General features: G+C 47.1%; 1 protein-coding gene across 2 annotated transcripts in view; it reads left to right on the forward strand.

Annotated features, from left to right (window-relative positions):
• Positions 1-1,120: 1,120 nt before the first annotated feature.
• olfm2a (olfactomedin 2a) overlaps positions 1,121-22,649 on the forward strand; it is a 32,023-nt gene continuing 10,494 nt past the window's right edge. The window contains exon 1 of one of the 2 annotated variants that reach the window (XM_029159018.3): positions 1,121-1,489. In XM_029159018.3, the coding sequence (XP_029014851.1) occupies positions 1,433-1,489 (57 nt within the window). In that variant the 5' untranslated portion in view covers positions 1,121-1,432. Of the gene's footprint in view, positions 1,490-16,506; positions 16,924-22,649 lie in introns of those variants that run through there. The other variant, XM_029159016.3, reaches the window with a different exon arrangement.

The following is a 22,649-nucleotide window of genomic DNA, read 5'->3' on the forward strand; positions in this document are numbered from 1 at the left end:
TCAGAGTCAACATTTAACCCGACACGTATACGTCTTCGGAGAAACCCCGCGCAAGCAGGCACAACCCTGCCACAGTTGGCTCAGACCCAGGCCAGCGTGACAACCACTGCATCACTCTGGCACCATACATTTAGCCAGTGTGAAATATACAGCAGGTTAGTCTTAAAATAAAGATAAAAAGTCAACATAAATAAAATGTCATGTTATCCAATCATGATAAATCTTGTGCAGTAGCAAGAAGAGCCCTTCAGTCCAGCTTTTCCCAGTGATAAATCACTTGTCACAGGGTTCCTATTTCTTCCTTGGTCTGTATGTTCTCAGTAAAGATAAACACCCACCCTGTCAGTCTGTGCAGAATATTTGTCCTAAATGGGAACAAGTCTCTGATTTTTGGCATTAATGTGAATAAAACTGATTTGGATGTTGTTTTTGGAATGATGTGCTGTGCTGTTCGTTTTACTTTTAAACAAGTCGTTATCACACATCAAGCTCTGCAATCACTTGTAATTAAAACATGGCGCACGGTCTGTTTATCTGTGCTTTATCAAATTGTCCAAAGGAAGCAATGGAAACACTGCGTTCCCAGCCACAGTGTGTGCTTCTATGATGTCCTTGTGGTCGTTAGTCGGTCAGTCAAACATCTATTTTTGAAAATGCTTATGTTAAACCAAGCCATTATTTAGAGGTGAAGCCTTCATTCATGCAGTCAGGTGCCTCGTTTATAGTATCTATCTATCTATCTATCTATCTATCTATCTATCTATCTATCTATCTATCTATCTATCTATCTATCTATCTATCTATCTATCTATCTATCTATCTATCTATCTATCTATCTATCTATCTATCTATCTATCTATCTATCTATCTATCTATCTATCTATCTATCTATCTATCTATCTATCTATCTATCTATCTATCTATCTATCTATCTATCACACGTACTGTACATGCATGGCCCAGCTTGGTTTGCATCAAAGAGTGGTACTTCATACACTGGCTTCCAATAACCCATTGACGTGCTGCTCCTAGCGTCGGCACCTTGCAAGCACAGCAGTCACCTTCCAACCTTTACGACTCTCTCTCTCTCTCTCTCTCTCTCTCTCTCTCTCTCTCTCTGCCCAGTCGCAGTTGTTTTGCAGGACGAAGGAGGACTGCTGGCTGTCCTCTCCGTCCCCCATCACAGCATCTGAGGAGTTTTCCCACATTGGGGAGTCGGCGCATTTGCCCTCGAGTCTGTGCTTCGCGGCTGGTCGCGGTACCCGAGCCGGAGCGGGCTGCCGCGCGTCCCGGTGATGAGGCTGGTGGCGCACAGCCGACACAGCGTTGAAGGAATCCCTCTGTATCCAAAGAAACCGCCCCAGTGAAGGACCGGAACGGGGGGAGAGCTGCGCGAACCGGTGTCGGCTGGGACCCTATCATTTCGACTGGGATGCATCTCCTCAGTGCTATGTTCCTACTTGTGATGTTAGCTGTCTTGCCCTGCGAGGTAAGGACTCGGCAAATGCTTGCACGCTATAAATAAGCATTGTTTTAAAAGTTCCCCCAAACAGAATCTGAATTCTCACGTAATGCATAAAATTAAAGTGAGAAGCATCGCCTCAAAGGTTTGTTGTATTCGAAATGAAGCTTCATTATGTAAAGTAGGTGTTCGGACCATGCATGATGCAGCACTGAAAGGCACGTTGCTATTGAACGGAACGCGTGTCCTTTTAGCGTTGGAGCAGAACGGGAGCGTGGATAGAAAGTTCAATGAGCAGAGCAGAGCTGTCGTCGTTTTATTCCCGTGTTGAACCTTCGGGTGTTTTAGGACTGAGCTAAATCCTGATGTAATTCGCAGCATTAATCACAATGAGTGGTAGATGTTGGTCATGTGGCGATTATGTGCCATACGGTGAAAACTAAGAACAGGTGAATCTCTCCGACACGACTCATTAGTGGGCTCTCTGATGCCCTGGAGGTCGTTGTTTACAGACATTCCTATCTGACAGCAAGGTCCAGGTTCTCACCGAGAAACACGGTAACTGATGGCTGATTAAACCGGGCGCGGAACGACACCGCTGACAGTCTGTTCACAGGGTCTATGTGCGATTCGTGGCTGTGAATACAAACCATCTGTAATTAGCAGCGTACCAGCAGTGCCAACGCTGGTAGTAGAGGCTGGGTGATGTGTCTGAGCGTGTGGCGTGTGGTACTGCGTGACACTCGACAAAAGCCAAGTCCGTTTGGTACAAATGACGAGCTCTGATGTGACAGCAGGAAATTGAAGTGAAGGACGGACACAGGAAAGGTTTCCGTCAAGTCGGAAGCATTTTAACTTTCAGGTGTTTGTATGCATGAATGCAATGGTAAACGTGACCCACTGCAGCGTAGAAAGTACAAGGTCCTTTGAAAAGCAACGTGCTTTCGCCTTGTTACTTAGCAGAACAAACTGGCCGTGCATCGCGTTTTGCGCCTTCAGTACCATGCGGCAATATATTCAGCACCACGGACAGCGCCTGCGGTTACGAGCAGCAGCGCAGACAGCGCCTCCCCGTTCGCTGGCAGCGGCTGTCTCTACCCGGTCAGGGCCACCAGACAGAGCACAGGCCGTTAAACAGAACAGAAGAAGAAAATCCACAAAGAGATACAAGAATGTGTCTATTAACAGTCTCTATGTGGCTTAGATCAAGTCAAATGTTTCTAACAGAGGACCGATTTTTAATGGAAAAATCTAAATTAAAATGCTTGAAAGTATGGAAGTGGAACTTTCAAGGACTTCTTATGGTTCAATAGACTCCTGAACAAAGCAAAGGATAGGGTAGTTAATAATATTCGACTTCCCACACCCAGGCTTATCGCTATCAATAATTATATTTACTGTCTGTCTATGAATACAACTGTCTCCTGCAGACTCAAATTAAATTTGAGCCTATTGTTTTAAGTCTACCTCAGTAAGACGTAGACCAGCTATAGTATGTGATAACAATACATTTGTTTTATTAGATTATATCTGGTACAGTTTAAACAGCCTGGCCTTTGTAACTACCGCCATCCAAATGTGGTGTCTCATTAGGTGAACTGAATTACTAAGTGTTCAGTATTTACTACCTGCTTTATACAGATACAAATGAGCCGACTAATGATAACTAAAACTAGTTCTAGTACAATAGTAAATAACAAACTAGGCAATCCTTTGCATTACGACACTAAAACGGTGTTGATGACCACACATTTCAGGCCTTTCTTTAGTAGTTTACAGTAATTGGCCTTGTGGGACAATTTCTTGTAAGTGTTTGCATTAATTATTCAAGAGCTGCAAAAACCCATGATCCTAAGATTGCACTACAAACATAAAGTATTGATGGCTTCTTGCGCTTTCACTGCAACTAGGATAACACGGCGGATGTGTAGCAGCATGATATCCACAGACCAGAGGCCTGTATCAAACATGTCAGGCTTCAGTGAGACAGATGCTGTTCATACCTGTTCATACACTGCATGTGTTTGTTAAGCGCCCATGAAGCCCAGGGGTCCGTGCAGCCACTGATACACACGGGCACCTACTTGGTCTTGGCAAAGACGCCTTGCGCGTTGAGTAATGGTTGGCAGGAGGCGCTCACAGGAGGGCCTTTTGCTGTGCCATACACTGACATCACTTCATGCTACAGCACTGGGAGACAAATGTATTTCAGCACATCTATACCTACAAATCCTTAAAAATATGTCAATATAAAATAGATCATTTGAAACGAACTCACTGCAACTTATTGTATCTCCTCTATACAGTACGTGCCATACATTCTGAGAATTTGCTAACAAAGATGTTTCTTTGAACAAGCAGAATACTTTACAGTAGGTACTGTAATATTTGTCTTTATATGGTTATGGTATGTGAATAATCATAAATGCATGCTTGAATTTGTGCATTTTAAGTAATGAATTGATGAACTACATGAACTGTCAGGATTAAAACATCTCATGCACGTGTTAGAGCAAGAATAATACAATAATCAATGCTATTAGTGCTACTAAGGTATCATCATGACTTATGTTTATTAATGATGTTCATGTCTTCGTGTGAGGCCCAGTGGTGCATTCATTGGTGTAATCACCCGTAATTCTCTTTTTACTATGCTGGCTTCATGTTTGTGTTTGTGGTGCTAGAGTCAGTATATTCTTCTATTAAATTAACATTGAGTATTTGGAAAAGTTAAAAATGCAAAAATGTTTAGTTGGTATTTCATACATCATACAGGACAGTATAATCGTAAATCTTACATTTATTTGCAACTGTCTATGTGCAATTGTGGCGGAAGCAACAACATTTTAGTGGGAAAAATTGTGTTGAACACAAGAGTTGTAATCATCATTAATTTAATGTTACGTTATCATGTTTGTACTCTGTCTGATCAGTTTTTGACACATTCATTATTTTTCTTACAGACCCAACTCCTAGTCAGAAGTCATGAATTCATGTTTTATTCTAGCATTGATACTGTACATGCATGAGATAATATTACAGTACTGTAACTCTTTTGAAGTCTTTAATAATTAATGTAATTTAACATTTATGTCCACATAATACACTACATATATATACTGTTGCCTACATACTGTACAGTAACTTACCTGTAGTTGTTAGAATGTACTTAGGCAAAACACAGGGAGATCAAAATGTCCTCTTTTCAAAGTATAAAAAGATGCGGCACATCTGTGAGATGAGATAATTTTGCTCAAGGGGACTGATTTGTTTTCTGTAGGTACTTTCTGCCTAAGCTGTCAGGTATATAGATTGTCTCATGTACTGAAAGATGTGTGTTGGACGCAAAGATGGTTCAGGCGGATGAGGTTATGGGTTTTGTGGCCTCTAAGACTCCCCACTCTGCTTCAGAGCAACAGGAATGACCACTTCCAGATGAGATTTTCAGTTCAAACATCAAGCACAGCAGTTGTGTGTGTGTGGGTGTGGGGGGAGGGTCTTTTTGCTTGTCGTTGTCAAAGTGTGAGAAAGACACTCTTTACGCGGAATTGGGTAAATTTTTCAGTAATTATTTGTTCCCTTCCCTCACCAGGGATCACAATAAACAAAGGGCCTGGATAGAGGAGGAGTGCTTTAAGTTTCATTTCCTCACTTTAGATTGGTGTGATTGCACCGCAGGGGTCGATTTAGAGCTTCAAGGCAGGTCCTGCCAAGGAACATACACTTGTAAATCACGCTGCTCTTAAAAACAGCATTTGGCGCAAGTATTTAATTCATTTACATGGAGCCTATTATCCAGTACCTTAGCGCAACAATGTGAGTGTCACTGCCCTGAGATGGTTTTATTGGTGCGAACAAAACCAAACATCTAGAAGTGGTGATGCGAACTTGCTAACTAGCTTCTTGGGTACAGTACAGTATGTACTATAGTCACAGGGTCAACCAACAGCATATTACGACTGAAGCCACATAAAAAGTGTCTGATGCTAATGTCACGTACACGTGAGAACAGCAGGGACAGGCTTCAGCAACAGCTGTGCTGGCAAAGGTCCAGTTAAGACGGCTTTAAACTGTCCACTGACCCGTGGGCCAAAATCTCTTTCTTGGTGCTGGGCTCATAAGAGCAAATCAGCATGACCTCCGCCAGACATGAGCCACTAGTGGTTTATTCCTGTCCCTGTCTTCATGCCAAAAGCCTCTTACACAGCAATCTTACCGAAACAGTGAAGCACGAGAAGCCCATGATTCTTTAATATCCCCATCGCATTTATTATTTCTCATCCTACCTGTTAAGAGCTTTTATAAATACTTAAAAATGAGATCACGCGGCTGAATAAGCCAAACGGGACCGGGGGATGCAAGTCTGGAGGAGGAAGGTTCAGGAGTCCTGAAGGAAGGCTGGGTCTGCTGGTCTAACCTTTACCTGAGGCGCTAAACAGGTGAAACCATGCAGGAGGGAAGCGCAAATCTGCCAGTAAAAGGAGCAAAAACACACAGCCGACTGTTAAACCACTCTAATGTTCCAGAGCCCAGAGTGTGGCTGAATTTAAAGCGCTGTGACCCTGCAGGAGCAAAGTCTGCTTTAAATCATACCAGGACTTTATATGGTCCTGTACGTAGCTCTGTAAGTAAATTACTCAGTTAACGACGTCGACCTAAATACTCCACAACGATACGGTGCTTCTTAAATAAGTGCAAAGCTTGGTGACACTTTCTTATTCCTTGGTTCCCAGCTCTATTATACAAGGTAACCCACATACTGTGATGCCTGCGTGGCCTGTCAGTCAGCAGCCACTACGCGGGCGCGGGGTTGGATCGGCCTCCGTGCTGCATCGGCCGCCGCACACAAGGCCTCTGCTGCACAATCAGAAGATAACGAGGCCGCGCCGCGTCCCATCGAGTGCGCCGCCGCGACTGATGAGGACGGAGCTGGAATCGGGTCGGGAAAAGGGGCTTCAGAAGGTGGACGGCGGCTGCTCACTCCCGCGTCTCCGTGTGTGATGTGCTTTCATGGCGCCGGCCGCTTCATCATCAGAGGCCGAACAGAATAGTGACCTTTGAGTTTTTACTTAATGAGGGCCTTAAAGTTGGAACGTGTTAAATATGCACTGTTCACTGTAAACTGAGTGTTCATGTGTGGAGTGACTGAAGTGTCAATGAACTTGTTCGTCCGTGTGATCATTATCAAAACCCCGACCTCTCACACGCACCTGTTTCTGGGTCAGTTTCCCAAACGCCGGCCTCGTCGTGACTCATTCGTAGGTGAGAAGAGCGCGTGTTTTTTTTTTGTTTGTTTTGCCGCGCAGCCCAGGGTGAAACGGGTGACTGGCTTCGGATGAGGCACGGAGTCGGGCAGCGGCCTGTGCGGTAATTGGTTAACAGATGGAATGCTGGGTAGGGAAGCATGCGAGGTCAGCGGCCGGATGCTCACACTAATGCTGTGCCCCCGTCACGTCGCCCTGAGACGAGGCGAGGGGTGTGTCAGCGCGGCCCTTTCCGAGCAGGTACACATGCAAACGCACGAGGAACAAACAAAACACACACGTGTGACCATAACATCACAACAACTGCATCCGATTTCATTCAGCACCGAAACACTGGGCATATAATCATCCTCGTGCCGCTTCAAGGGAACTGGGATTGTCAAAGTCGCACAGGAAAGTCTGACCTTGGTGTTTAGTCGGCGTTTAGATGAGCACACGCTCACCCACAGACGCAGGCTGACCGCGGCTTGCGCTGCAGGGCTGGGTGAGCGCTGAGTGACCTCTGCTGCTGCTTTCTGTCGTTCTGCCGGGAACCCGGCGGCCTGTTGTCCCCAGATGACCATTAGCAATGACTGCGCCGGCCGACCCCGGGCCTCTTGCAATCATCATTACGAAGGCGCTTAAGGCCCTTGGAGCCTAAATGCTGCAGTTGGGTCCATACAGACGTGGTTAACGTTACATTTCATACATGCAGCAGAGAGAAGCAGATTCATGCCATTTGCTGATTTGCCCGTTATTCTCTTTATAATGACAGTTACAAGATATGTGCTCAAATTATTTCTAAAACCATGCTGTCAGCAGCGTGTGTGTGTGTGTGTGGGGGGGGGATCAGTTCGACTGGTGGGCTGAGCCTCATCCCTGTATCACATTTTCTCCTCCACCGTCTCTCTTTCTCCCTTTCTTCCTGCGTAAGTGTGCTGGAGGGAGCAGGACTCCCAGAGGTTCATGTGACTCTAAGCAAGAGTGACATTTCTCTGACAACACCCAGAACAGTCGCCGGCACGCTCGCTCGCGCACGCACGCACGCGCGCGCACGCCTGTCTTTCACGCAGACAATGTCTTTGTCTCCCTTTTGTCTCCCGAGCGCCGCAAACATGTCAGCGCTTGGATCGGGAGCAGACAAAGAGCCAGACAACACATGGTATCAATACCAACAATCAAGGCTGAACTCATTAAGTCTGTCACCGGATACAAGTACTAGTGACACGCGCCAAATCAGGCTTAAACCATCCAGTTAGGAGCTTAACTAACCAGTAACTGCCACCATCCAATGTGAGTTTAAATTTTTTTGCATCCATCTGCTCATTGTTTTATTAATTTTTTTTTTTTTTTTGCATTGCAGTAGGCACCTCCTGACCAGCTTTCTGTACGACCTTGCTTTTCCCTGCTCCATGAATCTTTTATGAGGCTGGCAATGTGGGTTTCTGCGTAGAAGATTGGAATATAAATATGGCTGTTGCGCCTGGAGCCCCCCTCTTCCCGCTCCGATACAAAAGCTTTCATGAGACTTAGCAGATTGGGCGAGCTGTTGCATGAACGGTGCTTCTCGCCTCCGCTTTTATCAGCAGACACGCATCCCGTATGGAGGGACGCGCCCAGCTCACACAGCTGGACACCGTCTCACATGTAGATTTTTTTTTTTCCTCCCCTTCGCTGCCGCGTGCGCGTGCAACAGCGGTCGCCTCGCAGGTTGAAGCTAACTCAATTGCAGGGCTTTCATTTTGGGCAATGAGGGATGAGAGTTATGCAGCGCGGCAGAAGCCGGTGGCAGGAGGAACTATTTAATCGATGCGCTTTCTGCGCGGCGCTGTCACAGCCACTCAGTGGGGCTTATTGGAGGGGGCTCGCTCTTCTTGAGGCGCCAGTCAGGCAGGCGGAGGACCAGACAGAGCTGCTCTCTGCAGGTGGAGAGGCGCTTTGATGGAGACTCTGCCAGGAGATTGGCGATAACAAGATGCTCGGGTGGAAGGAACACAGTCGTACATTACATTACTGTCGGATCCCCCAGATGTACCAAACATGCACATCTGGAGATAGAAGTTGCAGCTAGCTGCTAATTTAGTACCACATTTAAAAAAATGGAACAATATCTGTAGCGCTGATGACATTTGCACATTGAAATTGCATCTGGCTACGATGGATTACACAAAACGGGAGAGAAATGATGTAATGTGCTGACTTGTGCAGTCATATTTCATAGATCAGAGGGCGTAGCCATAAGGAATCGTGGCCTAGCACCGCTTCTTCTAGATTCCAAAGAAAGCTGCCGGCAAAGACGTGAGCAAACAAAATCCCGCTCAACTCCGAAAAGGAGCATTTGCGACAGATTAAGCGTGTCTTGACGAAGGCAGCGTACAGTAATGTGAATGGGAGATGGAGCAATGGTGATCAGGGTCGGTGGGCAGCAACGGCTGAGTTCGAATTAGTGCTGAGGTGAAGCTGAGCAGAGCCGCACGTCTGGCGAGTGAGCGGGAGTGAAAGAGATAGGAAAATAAATAAAAAAGGCCGTGGAGTTGTTGGAAATGAAATTTGGAGATTACTGAGCGGGGACAGAGGACAGAAGAGAGGGAGCGGGAGCCTTCTGACTGCACGGTCATTATCCCTCCCATCCAAACCGAGATTTGAATAATAATTACAGGCCAATCGCGCCATCGCTGGGATTTCATTCCCCCCGCTGGCTCCGGCGCTCCTCGCAGATTGTCTTTAATTAGCTCCACGTTGCTAAATCAATACAACAGTGGCCGTGACAGAACAACGGCACCCTGCGCATCCTGGCCGCGAGCGGCGCAGGAAGCGAAGGAGGACGCGAGGAGCGTTGACAGACAGGGCGCGGGAGGAGAGCGACGCAGACTGGCACTTCTGTGGGAGGAGATGACGCCACGCTCCGGTGGAAACCTGCTCTCGTGGTGATTAAAGTCCGCACTTGTTTATGTACTCGTGAATTCGTGTGCCGCGCGGAGGATGATTTATGGACACTCCGGCGGATTACAAGGTGAGAGAAGCAGGCGGGGGCGTCCGCTCGTCTGAGCCAAGTCTGGGGTCGGACGCAGCAGATGAGGCGGCGGCCGATGGAGTCACACCACAGTACATGCGATGCAACACAGCGGGAGCTCCTGGTTTGAGCTTTTGCGCAATACATGGGCCACACCAACGCTGATGATGAATAGGTATTCAGGAGAGGTCACTCTCTCTCGGGCCCAGCTCGCCCCATCCTCCTCTCAGCAGCACTGTATCTGCAGCTGCAAAACGTGCAAAAGTTTAATGCCATGACTTTTCCAGTAAATGAGAACAGCGGGACTCCAAAACTGACGAAGGTTCATTATAGTTGGAGGGAACTATGGGGATAAACGTAGACGGCTGCATGCATCTGTTTTCTACATAAACACAAACAGGGGTTTTTGTGCAGAGGTGGGTTATTGCAGGAGCATTAATAATATTTATTTATTTCCTAATCTGTGGGTGGCAGAACTGTCCACACAAAGTGTTATCCTCTAAAGCTCATTATTGAAGGGTATTTATGTCGTTCTAATCTCCGTGGTTTAGAGGTCGCATCGTATTCTCAAAGCATCCTTGGTGCCGACTGCTGTGTCCTGAAGACGGCAAATGAAAATGTTTATGTTAACGATTAGCAAAGGAAGCGGCTCCTTAAGGGGTAAAATCATGCTCCATTCCCTGTGTGTGCGCTGCGTGGAATATTAATGGAAGGAATGGCCTTTCTGATATATTATCTCCCGGGCTGCTCTCTCAAATATCATCCCAATGTCTGTATGCAGCCACATCCTGCACCCACCGAAAATTGTGTGTAGCCCACATAAATTCCCCGTATTCCCAAGAACAGGCAGTACTATTTCTGTGCGTTTCGCATTACGCTAGAGTTACTATACTAATGCAGGCGCATGCATCTCTGGCTTTGAACCAGCTGGAGAGCGCGTCTGATGCTGAAAGCTCCGCGGAGGCACTTTTTAACCATTAGGGTTAAAACCACCTTGCTTCCTGCCGTCACCCTCCAACTCATAAGGCTTCTCATCTCACACTTGGCTAAACCAGCATATTATTACCCCCCCCCCATAAGATTCAAGGTGCAGACCTTTCATTTCTGTTCCGCAAACTCATTTTCTCCAATCTGTTGGTATTTCCCCCCGTCTGCTTGTTTGTGTAATCACTGTGCGGATCAGTGGCCTCTCGTTTTGACAATGCAGCTGGGACTTTGCAGATTGTACGGCTGGAATCATCAGCAGGGTACAACGGACATAGGCTAATACAGGACTGTTTAATTTGACTAATAACCCTTTTTGCTTTTCTTTTCCACTAGCAAGGCAAACTTCATAACGCACATAAGCTAATTTGTTTCTCCTTAGCATTTCTACCCATAACTCCATGTGGCTGTAAATGTAATATTCAGTTTAGGGCTGTTTGGGGATTTCTCTCCACTGCACACTGGGCCTGTGCTCTACTTATAATGTCTCCCTAATTAAATGCTACAGCCTCTGTGAGCATTAATGACCTGAAGACAGAGGGGACGAATGTAGGCCTGAGTAATGACAAAGAAGCTGGACGCAAGACTCCAGGCTGGCCGTGTCCCTTCTTCGCTAATATGCGGTTTCATAGCTGATGGCTTATGGTCATTGTTTGCCTCCCACCATGTACTGTAGGCAGGAGAGAATGAAGACTTGTGTTTTTCCCCCACACAACTGTCTGCTGCAAACTCTCAGTCAACCACACCGTAATTGGCAGCATCTCACCAACTCCTCTCAGCTCCTGTTACTTTTGCTGTTGCAGATGGAAATTCGTTACCTCGGGGAGTCTCCAATGTCTCGCCCAAGCTTTACTCTTCCTCTCTGCCTCTTCTAACCATGATGGTCTTTTTTTACAATGCCGCGATGATCTGCTCGTCGTGTTGATTTTCAATAATTTGCCATCTCTGGTCAGAAGACAGATTAGAGTCTGGTTGTGAAGCTCAAGTATTCCTAGTCAGTTTACTGAAGGGCGATGGGCCTCAATTGGCAGATCCTCTCCCATGAACTGAAATCTCCCAGTTACTGAGACAAGAAAGCTTCCGCGGGCAAACAAATATTTTGTTGGCTGCGTGGGAGAAAAGCTCGGGCGGCGGCGGCTTCCAGTGGTTGGACTCAGAAAAGGGTGCATTTTGGGGCACGCTGGTAATCAGGTCAGCGCAGCCAGGAAATGATCCCGGTAATTGGGCGTGTGGGCGCGTGTGAGCGCTGTCTGTGCGCACGTGTGGCCGATTCGCACACGGTGCCACAGGAAGCGCCGCGCTGAGCCGCATTCAGCCGGTGCTGCTGGCACGAGGAGGCGCGGAGCGGCGCAAAGGGCCGCGCTGCGGCGCAGAATGCATGGCATCTGATTGCCTCATGGAGTTCGCTGCCTATTGCTTTGATCAAGGCTTTTCTCTAGCAAAACTCAAGCAGAATGTGACTCCCTGCTGCTGATTGAGCTAGCTGGCATTCGAGCATATACGGCTCATTCATAGCAAATGCTCCATAAATAATAATGTATAAGCCTCCCTGGGCTGGCAGGATTGTAATCAAGGGGGTAATCAGCAGCAATCCATCCTACTATGGATAAACGCTAAATGGCAGCATGTTCCACTAATACATTCTGAGGCCTCTGAGTATAAATACCCTTCACGTATTTGCATGGTCATAGACAACATCGTTGTGTAAATATTTTAGCATTTGCTTCTATTTGTCAGCACCTGTCACTCGTCCGCCTCTGGTGAAAAGGTTGGTTAAGAATAACTCACAGGGAAACATAAAGGACCTGCGTGCAGTCAGATAAACATAGATCTAATATTTCACTCCGGATAAGAATGATGCTAGAGTTAGTAATTATATTGTTCAGACTCTTGCGAAAACAGTTTAACATCATTTATGAAAATGGGAGCGTCAGATGTTAAGTCTCCTTACAATTTATACAGTTTCGCCATTTTCTCTTTTGAATTGAAACTGTCACAAAGAAGATGATTCTATGTGTGCATTCATGTGTTAATAAAATGTGTTTCTAGAATCTATTCTATTCAAAGTGAACAAGGGACGTTGGAACCCCTATACTATACAGTGACACTACAGTATGTCTCATACATTCCTTTCAGTATGTGCATGTCAGAGATCAAACTGCTCCACCAGTAGCAGCTATTGTGAAAATGCCACAGAACAGAGGAGAAAAATGCTTGCAATCAAATCGTACATACAGTATGCAAGTGGACACAGATGTTCCTTCTCTTACATGCACACATGCACGCATGCATAGTGAGCAGTCCTCTGCTCACCAGTGAGCAGAGTCCTGTTGAAGCGGCCCAGAGAAAAGGCGAATATGTTGCGTTACCAACTCTCACCTCTTCTCATATCACATTATGCCATTATTTAAACACCATCAGCCTCCTCTGAGTGGGACAAAGGTTTCACTTCATCTGCAGTGATGGTCCAGCATTTGAATTATTAAACACAGCCAACTCAATAAGACGCGCTCTCTGTACAGTCCTGTATTCCCAGTCGCTGCCACACAACGTAAAAGCCCAGATGAGTTTTCTTAATCGAAGGCCCAAAGGAGCCGTTAATAGATTAAACACTCCATGTTGAAAGCGCACCGCTACAGTATGTCTTCCTGCCTAAAACCCTGGGGTACAGCCTATTTGTGCCATTGAAATAGTCGCCATGGTAATGAGGTCACGCTTTGTTTAAGCTGATTTTGATCTTCATATATTCGGAAGGCGGTGGGCTTCCGTGTCCATCATTTAATTAATGAACTATGACTCAGAAAAATAGCCAGTGTTGCTGGAGCCAGATAACTCCGGCTGCGTTCGTGTGCTGCCTCGTCGCTCATAACAGCTCTGCATCATTATGAAAAGAGGTCTGCGTAATTAGCTGGAGTGTAAATCGCTCCTGTATTTCTGCCGCTGCCTGTGTGTTTGCGCTCAGCGAGGATGCGGTCGCTATTGTTATCTCGCCCGGTGCTCGTCCCTGCGGCCTTGGGGCTTTGTAGCACTTTACTGCCATCCATGGGTGTGCGCGAACGCTGCCGTTGCTGCAGTCGGTGGGCATTTTCACCGTACGAGCTGATTAAAAATGCCCTTTATAGAACACGCCCGCGGGCTACGAGCGCAGTGTTTTTGAGTGTTTATAATAAAGCACAATGTCATGTTGGCGTGTCTGCGTGGAAGCGCCACAACTCTGCACTTGTCTATGTAAATGTGCCACAGCGGTGTATGTACATGAGAGACTAAAGGCGCTGCAGCAGAGGAGGCACAATGCCATTTCTCCTTCAGTGTTCGAAGGGCTAAAATAAGAAGAGGAGTTCAAGGCCGAATAAAATTCACGGAGGAGCAGAACAAAGTAGCGAAAATAGCGGAGAAAATTTGCCTGGCCAATTATTAGAGAGGAAATTATAAGGCAGGGCTGTGGAAATGAATCAGAAAGGATTAAATGAATGCAGGTTAAACGTCTGCCTTCCTCTCCAGCTAATATTTAATGAAAGCTCGTTGCTCCAACAGACTCTGTGATTAGCCATTGATTGGCGGAGCCTGGGATCCTTTGAGGTGTGGCAGACTGTGCTCATCACACTCATTACTCCCATTCTCCGTTTGGTCCATCACTTTCCAAAAAAATGCCACCTGACCTTCACGTTGTGAGTGGAATAAAAAGTCAGCGGAGGAGCCTAGGTACCTAAAGTACACAAATGCTTCTATTAATGGCGTATCATTTAAAATACACACCTAAAATGGAGGGTAAAGCTCTTTGATATTCCTTTTTGAGTCACTATATTTAGTGTCCCTTTAGCACAGATTAGATCAATAATTATTTAGCATTATTAAAACTTATAATACCGGTTTTGGACCAGGGCATTATGTCAATATTTAAGTCCTCATAAATGAGGTGTAAAGTGTGCATGTTTACTGCCTCTACATTTTCTGTGTTGTCCCGCTATTGCATAATGGATTATGAACATATTTGGCAGACACACAGTACAAATTGGAGCCACTAGAGGAACAGTTTAAAAATCAATGTGCTGCAGCCACAGACTCCTTGGTCTATTTGTGGTGAATTATCCAGCGTGTGCTTTGCACAGTGGTCGCGGTCACATATGGGGTGAGTGGTGTCTTTCATTACGCAAGCCGGTGCATTGGAAGGCATGGCCTCTATCTTTCACTCCTAGTTGGGCACCGGGTTTCCTTTGAGAAATCCAGACACAGAAATAAAACAGCTCTACAGTGTATCCATATCTAAACCGTTGCTGCCACCGTGTGGTCATGATGATAACTGCACCCTCGGAAATAAAGAGGGACACAGATTTCACATGCACATCAGAATGATGTGTTCAAACATACTTACTACTTAGCTAATTAAAATCAAAACGTATTACTGTAGAGCTAAAAAATTGCAGTCGTACTATGGCATGAACCCACTAGAACAGCAATAAGCGGTAGCAGATTACTTTTATTTTGAAAAAAGTTTGTTTCAGTAATACAGAATAATAAGAACGTGGCTAAACAGTGCTGCTACGTCCCTCTTTTCGATTTATGACACAATCCTTTAAAGTGGCAAGAGCTTCAGTCATCACTACAAGCGTTGCTGTGGTGCAGTTCCACCATTGGCCAGACGGGGGCAGCCTTGCCACAAAAATAAAAGCGCCGTAGACGAGGCTGCTGTGGGAGCCAGCAGGTGAGCTGAGGAGGGTTGACACTTCTTGGATGGGGCTCAGGAAGCTGTCTCTTCTCATATCACTTCACAGTATACCCCACACCGACACAGCATATCACTCACCCCTCGTGAGTGGGAGGGGGAGCCCGTCTGTGGCTGACGAAATGAATAAGTCAGCAGACCGGGGAGCAAGGCAGGGGGCCGGATGACCTGGCCGTTTTGTGTGTGGGCGGGACCCTCTGTCATCGTGTGCGGCTGTTTACGGCACGCAACGACACAAGCGGCTGCGGCGAGGCGCTTCGGCGCTTCAGGCTTCAGCAACTACAGAAACGAGAGACACCCTCCAAAACACCCTCCACGGATTCATCCGAAGTTCATATAAAACAGACCTTCATATGAGAGAGGTGCCCCAAATTTTAAAGCATCAGCATTTCCTTTTGCCTATAAGTGTCAAGAAGACGTTGTAGCTGAATATGGTAATACGGTTATGCCTCAGGCGGAGTAGAGTTGGCAAGGTACTATGTTACTGCGAGCTAGAGGCTGATTTAGGATATGTCACGAGGCACAATGATGGATGAGCTGTTACAGGCAGCCATGAGCCCGAGCCTCTGTATCTCTAATACATTAATACCATGCCAAAGTATCTGCCCATATTGCCTTTTGTGAGCCCCTGGGCATCTTTAATCTACCTTCCCACTCCTCTATATCCTCAACTCTCTATCTCGGACAGACAATCTGATGAGACTGCGGGTCAGAGTACTGTGCCTATGCTCTGGGCGCACATATGTCACATACATAGCGCAGCCCTGTCAAATCTGTCTCTTTCTCCTCTGATCTCCGCGTTACAGATATTTGTGCAGACCAAGATGTGAGTCATGTAAAAAAAACAAAAAAGATGCCGGCAAATGTCAGAAAAAGAGAGGGGAAAGCAAAAGAATGGAAACATGCATGCAAAACAGGGGCTGGCAGGCACAGAGCAGAGGCTGATTGGGAGGGATGAGACACAGAGGCAGCCAGTGCGCAGCGCTGCATCTTGAGGAAGAGAGAGAGAGAGAGAGAGAGAGAGAGAGAGATAAGGGGAGAGTGAGGAAGTGAGAGAAGGAAAAGGAGGGAGAGAGATAGAGGGAGGGGGTGAGGTTGAGGCATTCACTCCGAGAGGAAGGACTCCGGCATGACGTTGTTGGATGCGAGCCGCTCTCTTTTTACCGGTCTCGAGCTCCCATTGTGACTGGACCACCGGTGTGAGTCTGGTACCTGCTCTCGCTGAGGCAGAAGCCCCCCTCCTCCTCCCCACCTCCGGTCCGAGCTCTCCGGAGCCGAGCGGAGTTGGCCGGAACCGAGGTCCAGAGCACGGTGAGGCCGGCTCCGGGGCCGTTCGCCCCCGCGGGAAGCAGACATGAGCGTCCCCATGCTCAAGATCGGGGCGGTGCTCAGCACCATGGCCATGGTGACCAACTGGATGTCTCAGACCCTGCCCTCCCTGGTGGGACTCAACGGGACCACCATCTCCAGAGGGGGCACCTCGGAGCGCATTGTCAGCGTGCGTATGACTTTTCTTCGCTTTCCGCGAAAGTTTGTGCGCGCAGCGGTGGATTTGTGCGTGGGTGACATTAAAGGAAGTGGGAGAATAGAAGGGAAGCGAGGTTGTTCATATGGGACTGATGGAGCCGATGGAGGTATAGACGTGCATGCCAGAGCCACATTTCAGCCGAGCGTGAATGACGCACGTGCTGGTGTGAGACGCACGAGGTGCAACGATGCTGAATTGTGGGCGCGTGATTGTGCGTGGAGGTTGGAGGCGGGGGGAGTCCGGGGTGGCTGAAGGTATAGCGCCGCTGTGAGTGATGCTCACACTGATCCCATCTGTCAGTCACCTTTAGGGCGAGACGTCGCTGCTCACGTTCGGATGTGTTTTCTTCTTCGTCTGCTACATCACAGCGCGCTGGAATCGCACGCGCAGGAGAAAAGTTCCGCTGGGGAGATTATTTACAGATGTGCCGCTTCATCAGCAGTAAATAATTGTGTTGGGCTTTTTTACGGCACCTCAGCCATTAAGCAAATGCCCCCGGTCTGTTAAAATGATTAAATAAAAATTGCACATCCCAAGAGACACGCGACCATCTGGATGTGCGCTCGCACGCATGTGCGCGCGCGTCTGCGTGTGTTTGTGCGCTCCGAGTATGTTCAGGAATCCTCGTCTCAGGGGTGAGGGTCCATCTGTTTGAAGACGAGTTTTATAATTTATACCGGCTCGTTAAAACATCAATCCGCTTTATGTCCCTTTAATGTTGCAGGGAGGCGCCGGCTTGAAATGTTTTCTTTGGAGGAAAAGGCGTCGCGGCACAGTGAAAATATCAAGCACCTCTGTCTGACAGCATTTTGCTTCACGCTGTTATTTTCTTTTCATTATTGCGGGTCGGACAAAGTGAAATCATAATCTAATCTCTGTAATAATGTCAGCCCACTGTAAAAGGCATGTTTGAATTATTTACAGCGCTAAACTCTTAATCCTATTGAACACCCACTTTTCCCTGGGGGGCATGGGCAGATTAAGAATCACAGACCATAAATATTGTTAGATTACCTCCAGGAAACGCCACTGGACTCGTCATGCGCATTTTTAAATACCGCAAATAAAGATATGTTTGGGAGTCAATATCTTTGCCTTTAAGGACCTGCAGCCATTTAAAGGAGGCGTCTACTATCAAAGTAGTTTCCCTCCAAGAATTATTGAAGCTAATAAGCCCGTTACATTGTGCCAGGAATTAATAACACGCTGCTGTGATGGGAAATGTCCTTGTTATGAGACAGAAGTAATCCCCCTGCATTAGGAAACGGCAGCAAATAAAACTTTAATGTAAAACCTAGCCTCAAAATCCCATCACTATTAATGAGACGTGTGCTTGTGATGATTCTCCGGAACAGTCGTGACTCACACAAGGTTTGGGGCGCTGATCAAAGACAGTATAGCTGCAGTCCCTCGACACTGTGGCGCCAGTGTGCCAGTGGCCGCTGCTCCCACCCTGGCACCCCCCCTGGATGCCGTGGCCCATATTCCCCCTGCTTAGAGCTAAGTCTGCTTCAGTTGCTTCGTGTGCCTTTCTTTCTGTACCAGCTGATCCGAGAACACAGCTGAGTGAGCCTCGATGGGGCACCGAGCGTAACGCTGCCCGGATGCTTGTGCACATCTGGATAGTGCAAAACCGTGTTCCTTAATGAGAGGAACCCTGCAGACCCCACTTACACTGGAGCAGTGTGGCCGTACAGTATGGTCTAGTTGTAGACCTGCAGGGCTTTACACGTACAGTAAGAAGTAGTCATAAAATGGCATTAATTAATCACGTGTTTAAAACAAAAAACATGTAAATACATATAAATACAGAAGCAGGAGGTTAGACCCCTCAGATGACATAAAGGGCCAGAGTTTCATGATAGATCATCATTTTAAGTAATGCTATAACCTTAAAACACATTGTAAAATGGATAAGCATAAAAATGTCAACTCAGTTTATTTGTACAGCCACTAATTATTAAGATGAGTTTTTGCCAACACCTAAAAACATTTCACTGGACTCCATATTGGCGGATGAGCCAATCACTGCTTCAGTGAGACAGGCTGGGAGACATGTGGTTGGACACGACCAAGCACATGAATGTCAGCGAGAGCACGAGACGGCCCGAAAACAAAACAGGAGATTATGGAAAAACAAGAGGCCAAAGGTCAGGATACGAGTCGGGTCACTCAGCCTCGGTCAACTTCATCCATGATGAACTCTCATTTCACACACAGTGACGATCCATATTTGGTTCTAATAAGCTGTGTTTAGCGGTTTATTCAGTGTTTTCTCACACCAGCAGACCTGCTATTCTCGCCTCTCTCCTGTTTGGAGCACCAGCCGCAATGGAGCTATTTTTTCCGACTGCAGCACAGTGGATGTCAAACACACTCAACCAGGATCAAAAAAAGCGCTAAAGTCGTGGCCACACACACAAGTGTTTTGGTTTTTACTGCTCCCCAGAGTTTCTCTGTGGCGTCACACTGCTCCCAAAAAAAAAAAAAAATCAAGCGCGATTCGGATCGGAACCAGTGAGATGCAGATGGAAAGAGAGCAGGACGCCAGGGGAGTTATGGAGTGAGGGGGAGTGAGGGGCAGCGGGGGGCAGAGCATGATGAGTTTATGAGTCGCATTATTGACTGGCGAACGTGCTGAGATGAGTGTGGTAAATGCTTTTCTGTGTGGCCGGGAGAGACCTCAACCGAGAGTCCTCTTTGAGCTAAAGGCCAGCGGCCGGACCGCTCACGCAGAAGGGATTAATTATTCAGTTGGATTCTGGGAATTTGTATTTTCTTATTCTGTGTGTGGACAATAACATTCAGAGTGAAATTCAAAAAAATGAGGCCAAGGACTAGAGAGAGTGAAGCTCCTGGTTCCGATGTTTCTGCTTTGCCCATTGTCTGGCATCATCGTCGGTCTGGACCGGGACCTCAGGGGCCTGTTATTAAGCCGTTCCTTCTCCGTAGCGACGCCGTTCCTCCGTTCAGGTCACAACGCGCTGGTCAGCTCTTTTCCACATCTCCGGATTCGCCTGCTGCTGCCTGTTTGCCCCTTCTGCCTGCTGCTTATGAAAGCTATTATAGACTTCCCGTCATGCTCATAAAGTAGGAGCAGCAGATTTATGATCTCATTTAGTCCTGACTTTACAGCAGCCGTCTCCAGGGTTGGTCTGATGAAACGCCAGACGTCCGTCCTGCAACTCAGTGATACAGTGAAACCACCAGCGCTAGCGCCTTATTGACTAATGCCTCCGAGTTCTGTTAATGTGGGATTTAGACGCTTCCGTTCACTTTACTGTGGAGAGCCGCGTTCAAGCTGGTCATCCTCATTTTGTTTGACTGGTTATGATGCGTTCAAAGACTCCTTTTCGCCGGCCGTGGCGTTTGGTTGCTATTTTTCAGCTCACTAATGGCCACACCCTCTCATCTCGTCTCATCTCCTCTTCCCCTGTCTCAGCAGCAATGTAACCGGCGTTGCCATTCAGCTCTGTAAGTGGGCAACATTTGGACTAAGCTAGATGAAATTAGAGCCACGGGTCCCGTTCCTGACAGCCTTTTCTCAAAGCCCAGGCCTTTTCTTTCCATCGATGTGGCCTGAAGACAAGCCGATGCTGTCGGCTTCTGCTGTCAGATATTCCACCATGGGAACCGAGCTAACTCTGGGACCGTGCAAAAAGGGGCGAGGCAGAAAACCCAAGGAGTCATTTTCACCAAAGTGGGCAAGGCCAATTGATTCTCCATTCCTCCGGCCTTTGTGGTTTTCTGTTGTTTTCATTACCGCCGTCTTCTTCCTCTATGGGCTTGTGCGTGGCAGCCATGACTGTGACAGCTTCAACTCTGCCACTTACAGATTCTATTCATCCCTCGCGCCTAATGGATGCATTTCTAGGACGGCGGGAACTGAACACCTCTCTCCTGAAGCCGCCGCCTGTATCTGAGAGAGGATTATCCCCTCAGACCTGAAGTGCTCCCAGCTAGCCACCACTGATAGCGCAGGCTCAAGTCTCAGACCTGAGCTGCCTACAACACATAACCCTTCTCCCTGAAAACAACTCTAGATACTGAAGAAGTTGTTTTTCCCACACTAATGACTAATCTGATAGGCCGCATGGTTTGAACAGTGCGTTAAATGAACCAGCGTCAATGATCCATTCTCCACAGCAGGGAGAGCTTAATTATATTTACTTACTGTAAATAAGCCAGCGTCCCAAAACACATTCAAGTTTACTACTTGAACCCTGAGAGATCAGATGCTTACAGTATCTTAATAGATCTCGCAGCAACAGGCTCAGGCACAAAGCCTATACAGACACAGCAAATTTGCATTTATGAATTACCTCTCTCCCTCCTGCTCCCTAAACTGCCGCTGTGATGAGAATGGGGAAGTGCAGCGCGGAATGGATAGGTGGGTGGTAATGAAATTGGAACTGATTCAAATAAGCTCTTAATTTCAGACGGGCATTTCTGAAACATTAATGAAGGGGGGGGTGTGGAAGCTCGTGGGGAGCGCAGTGTGAGTTTAAACATGCTGGAGAACGACATGAAAGACAATGTTACAGTATGATACCAGCACTGACATGCAGTACATCCAGTGTTGATTTAGGAATACCGCTGCCCACTATGTAGCACATGCAGCAGCCTGAATGAGTGACTGCGGCCGTGGGCAGACGATCCCCCACACTCACTGAAGCCGGGGGGGCGGCGTCTGCTCCGCTGTAACTCTGAGTGACCCTCCTAAGTGGATTGTGCCGTTTCACGCCGGCTCACCTCCGACTGCAGCGAGGCGCCGTCCCGTGGCTGCAGCATTTAAAGCATGTCCAGTTAAAGTCGTGCATTATTAAACTGTGTAGTAACGAATGCAAATAACGTGAGACACGTAAATACAAATACCTAACGCTCACTAACTCTGACGCAGAGGCGCTGCAGCTACATGCAGGTGATGCACTGTGTTTCTATGTGCAGTCTGGCATCGCTTATACATTCAGTACTGTATATAGAGTAATTGAAACGCTGCCTCCTTCTCGTCTCCTCGCAGATGTGTTATGTGCAGTAAGTGTGTACGTCAGACTCTGGAGCAGGTTTCCCCTCAAGGATTTCTCCGTATTTGGCTCCTAGTTCTTCCTGCAGATGTTGCCACAGTGTTTTTACTTTGACGAGCAGTCGCTGGGGTTCAGAGGAGCCGGGGTTTGTCTTCCCAGACGGTTGCTTCGTCAGACCTGAGGATCTTTTGCCTTGTGCTCTTTGGCAAACACAGTATAGGTGCATTAAATCAAAACGGTGCTATGCCTTTTTGTCTAAGTGGCCTCAGTCCAGCCTCTCTAATCAAAGATCTGATTGGTGTCGAGCTACTGAGACGTTTTTGCTTCCTGCAGGTTCTCTCATCTTTGACGAGAACCTTTGAATATCTGTTAGAGTCACTGGTCAACTCCCTGTTCTTAAAGCTTTAGAAAATTCTTATGCTTCAAAACGTGTTATTTCATGGAGGCCTACAAAGATTTCCTCGTTTTCATCTAGACATTAATGGGGAAGTGTCGGATCTGCCACACGGGTCTCGGCTTCTGCAAGTTAAACCATTATTTAAATCCCACAAATCTAATCTCAAGGATAATTAAAACAAACAAAATCCAGCTGACCTTAACTCGCAGCTCTCTCGGTTTCTGTCTGGTTCTCGCTCTCTCTCTCACACACACACACACACACACACACACACA

Source organism: Betta splendens, chromosome 8 (genome assembly GCF_900634795.4).
Source record: "Betta splendens chromosome 8, fBetSpl5.4, whole genome shotgun sequence".
NCBI lineage: Eukaryota > Metazoa > Chordata > Actinopteri > Anabantiformes > Osphronemidae > Betta > Betta splendens.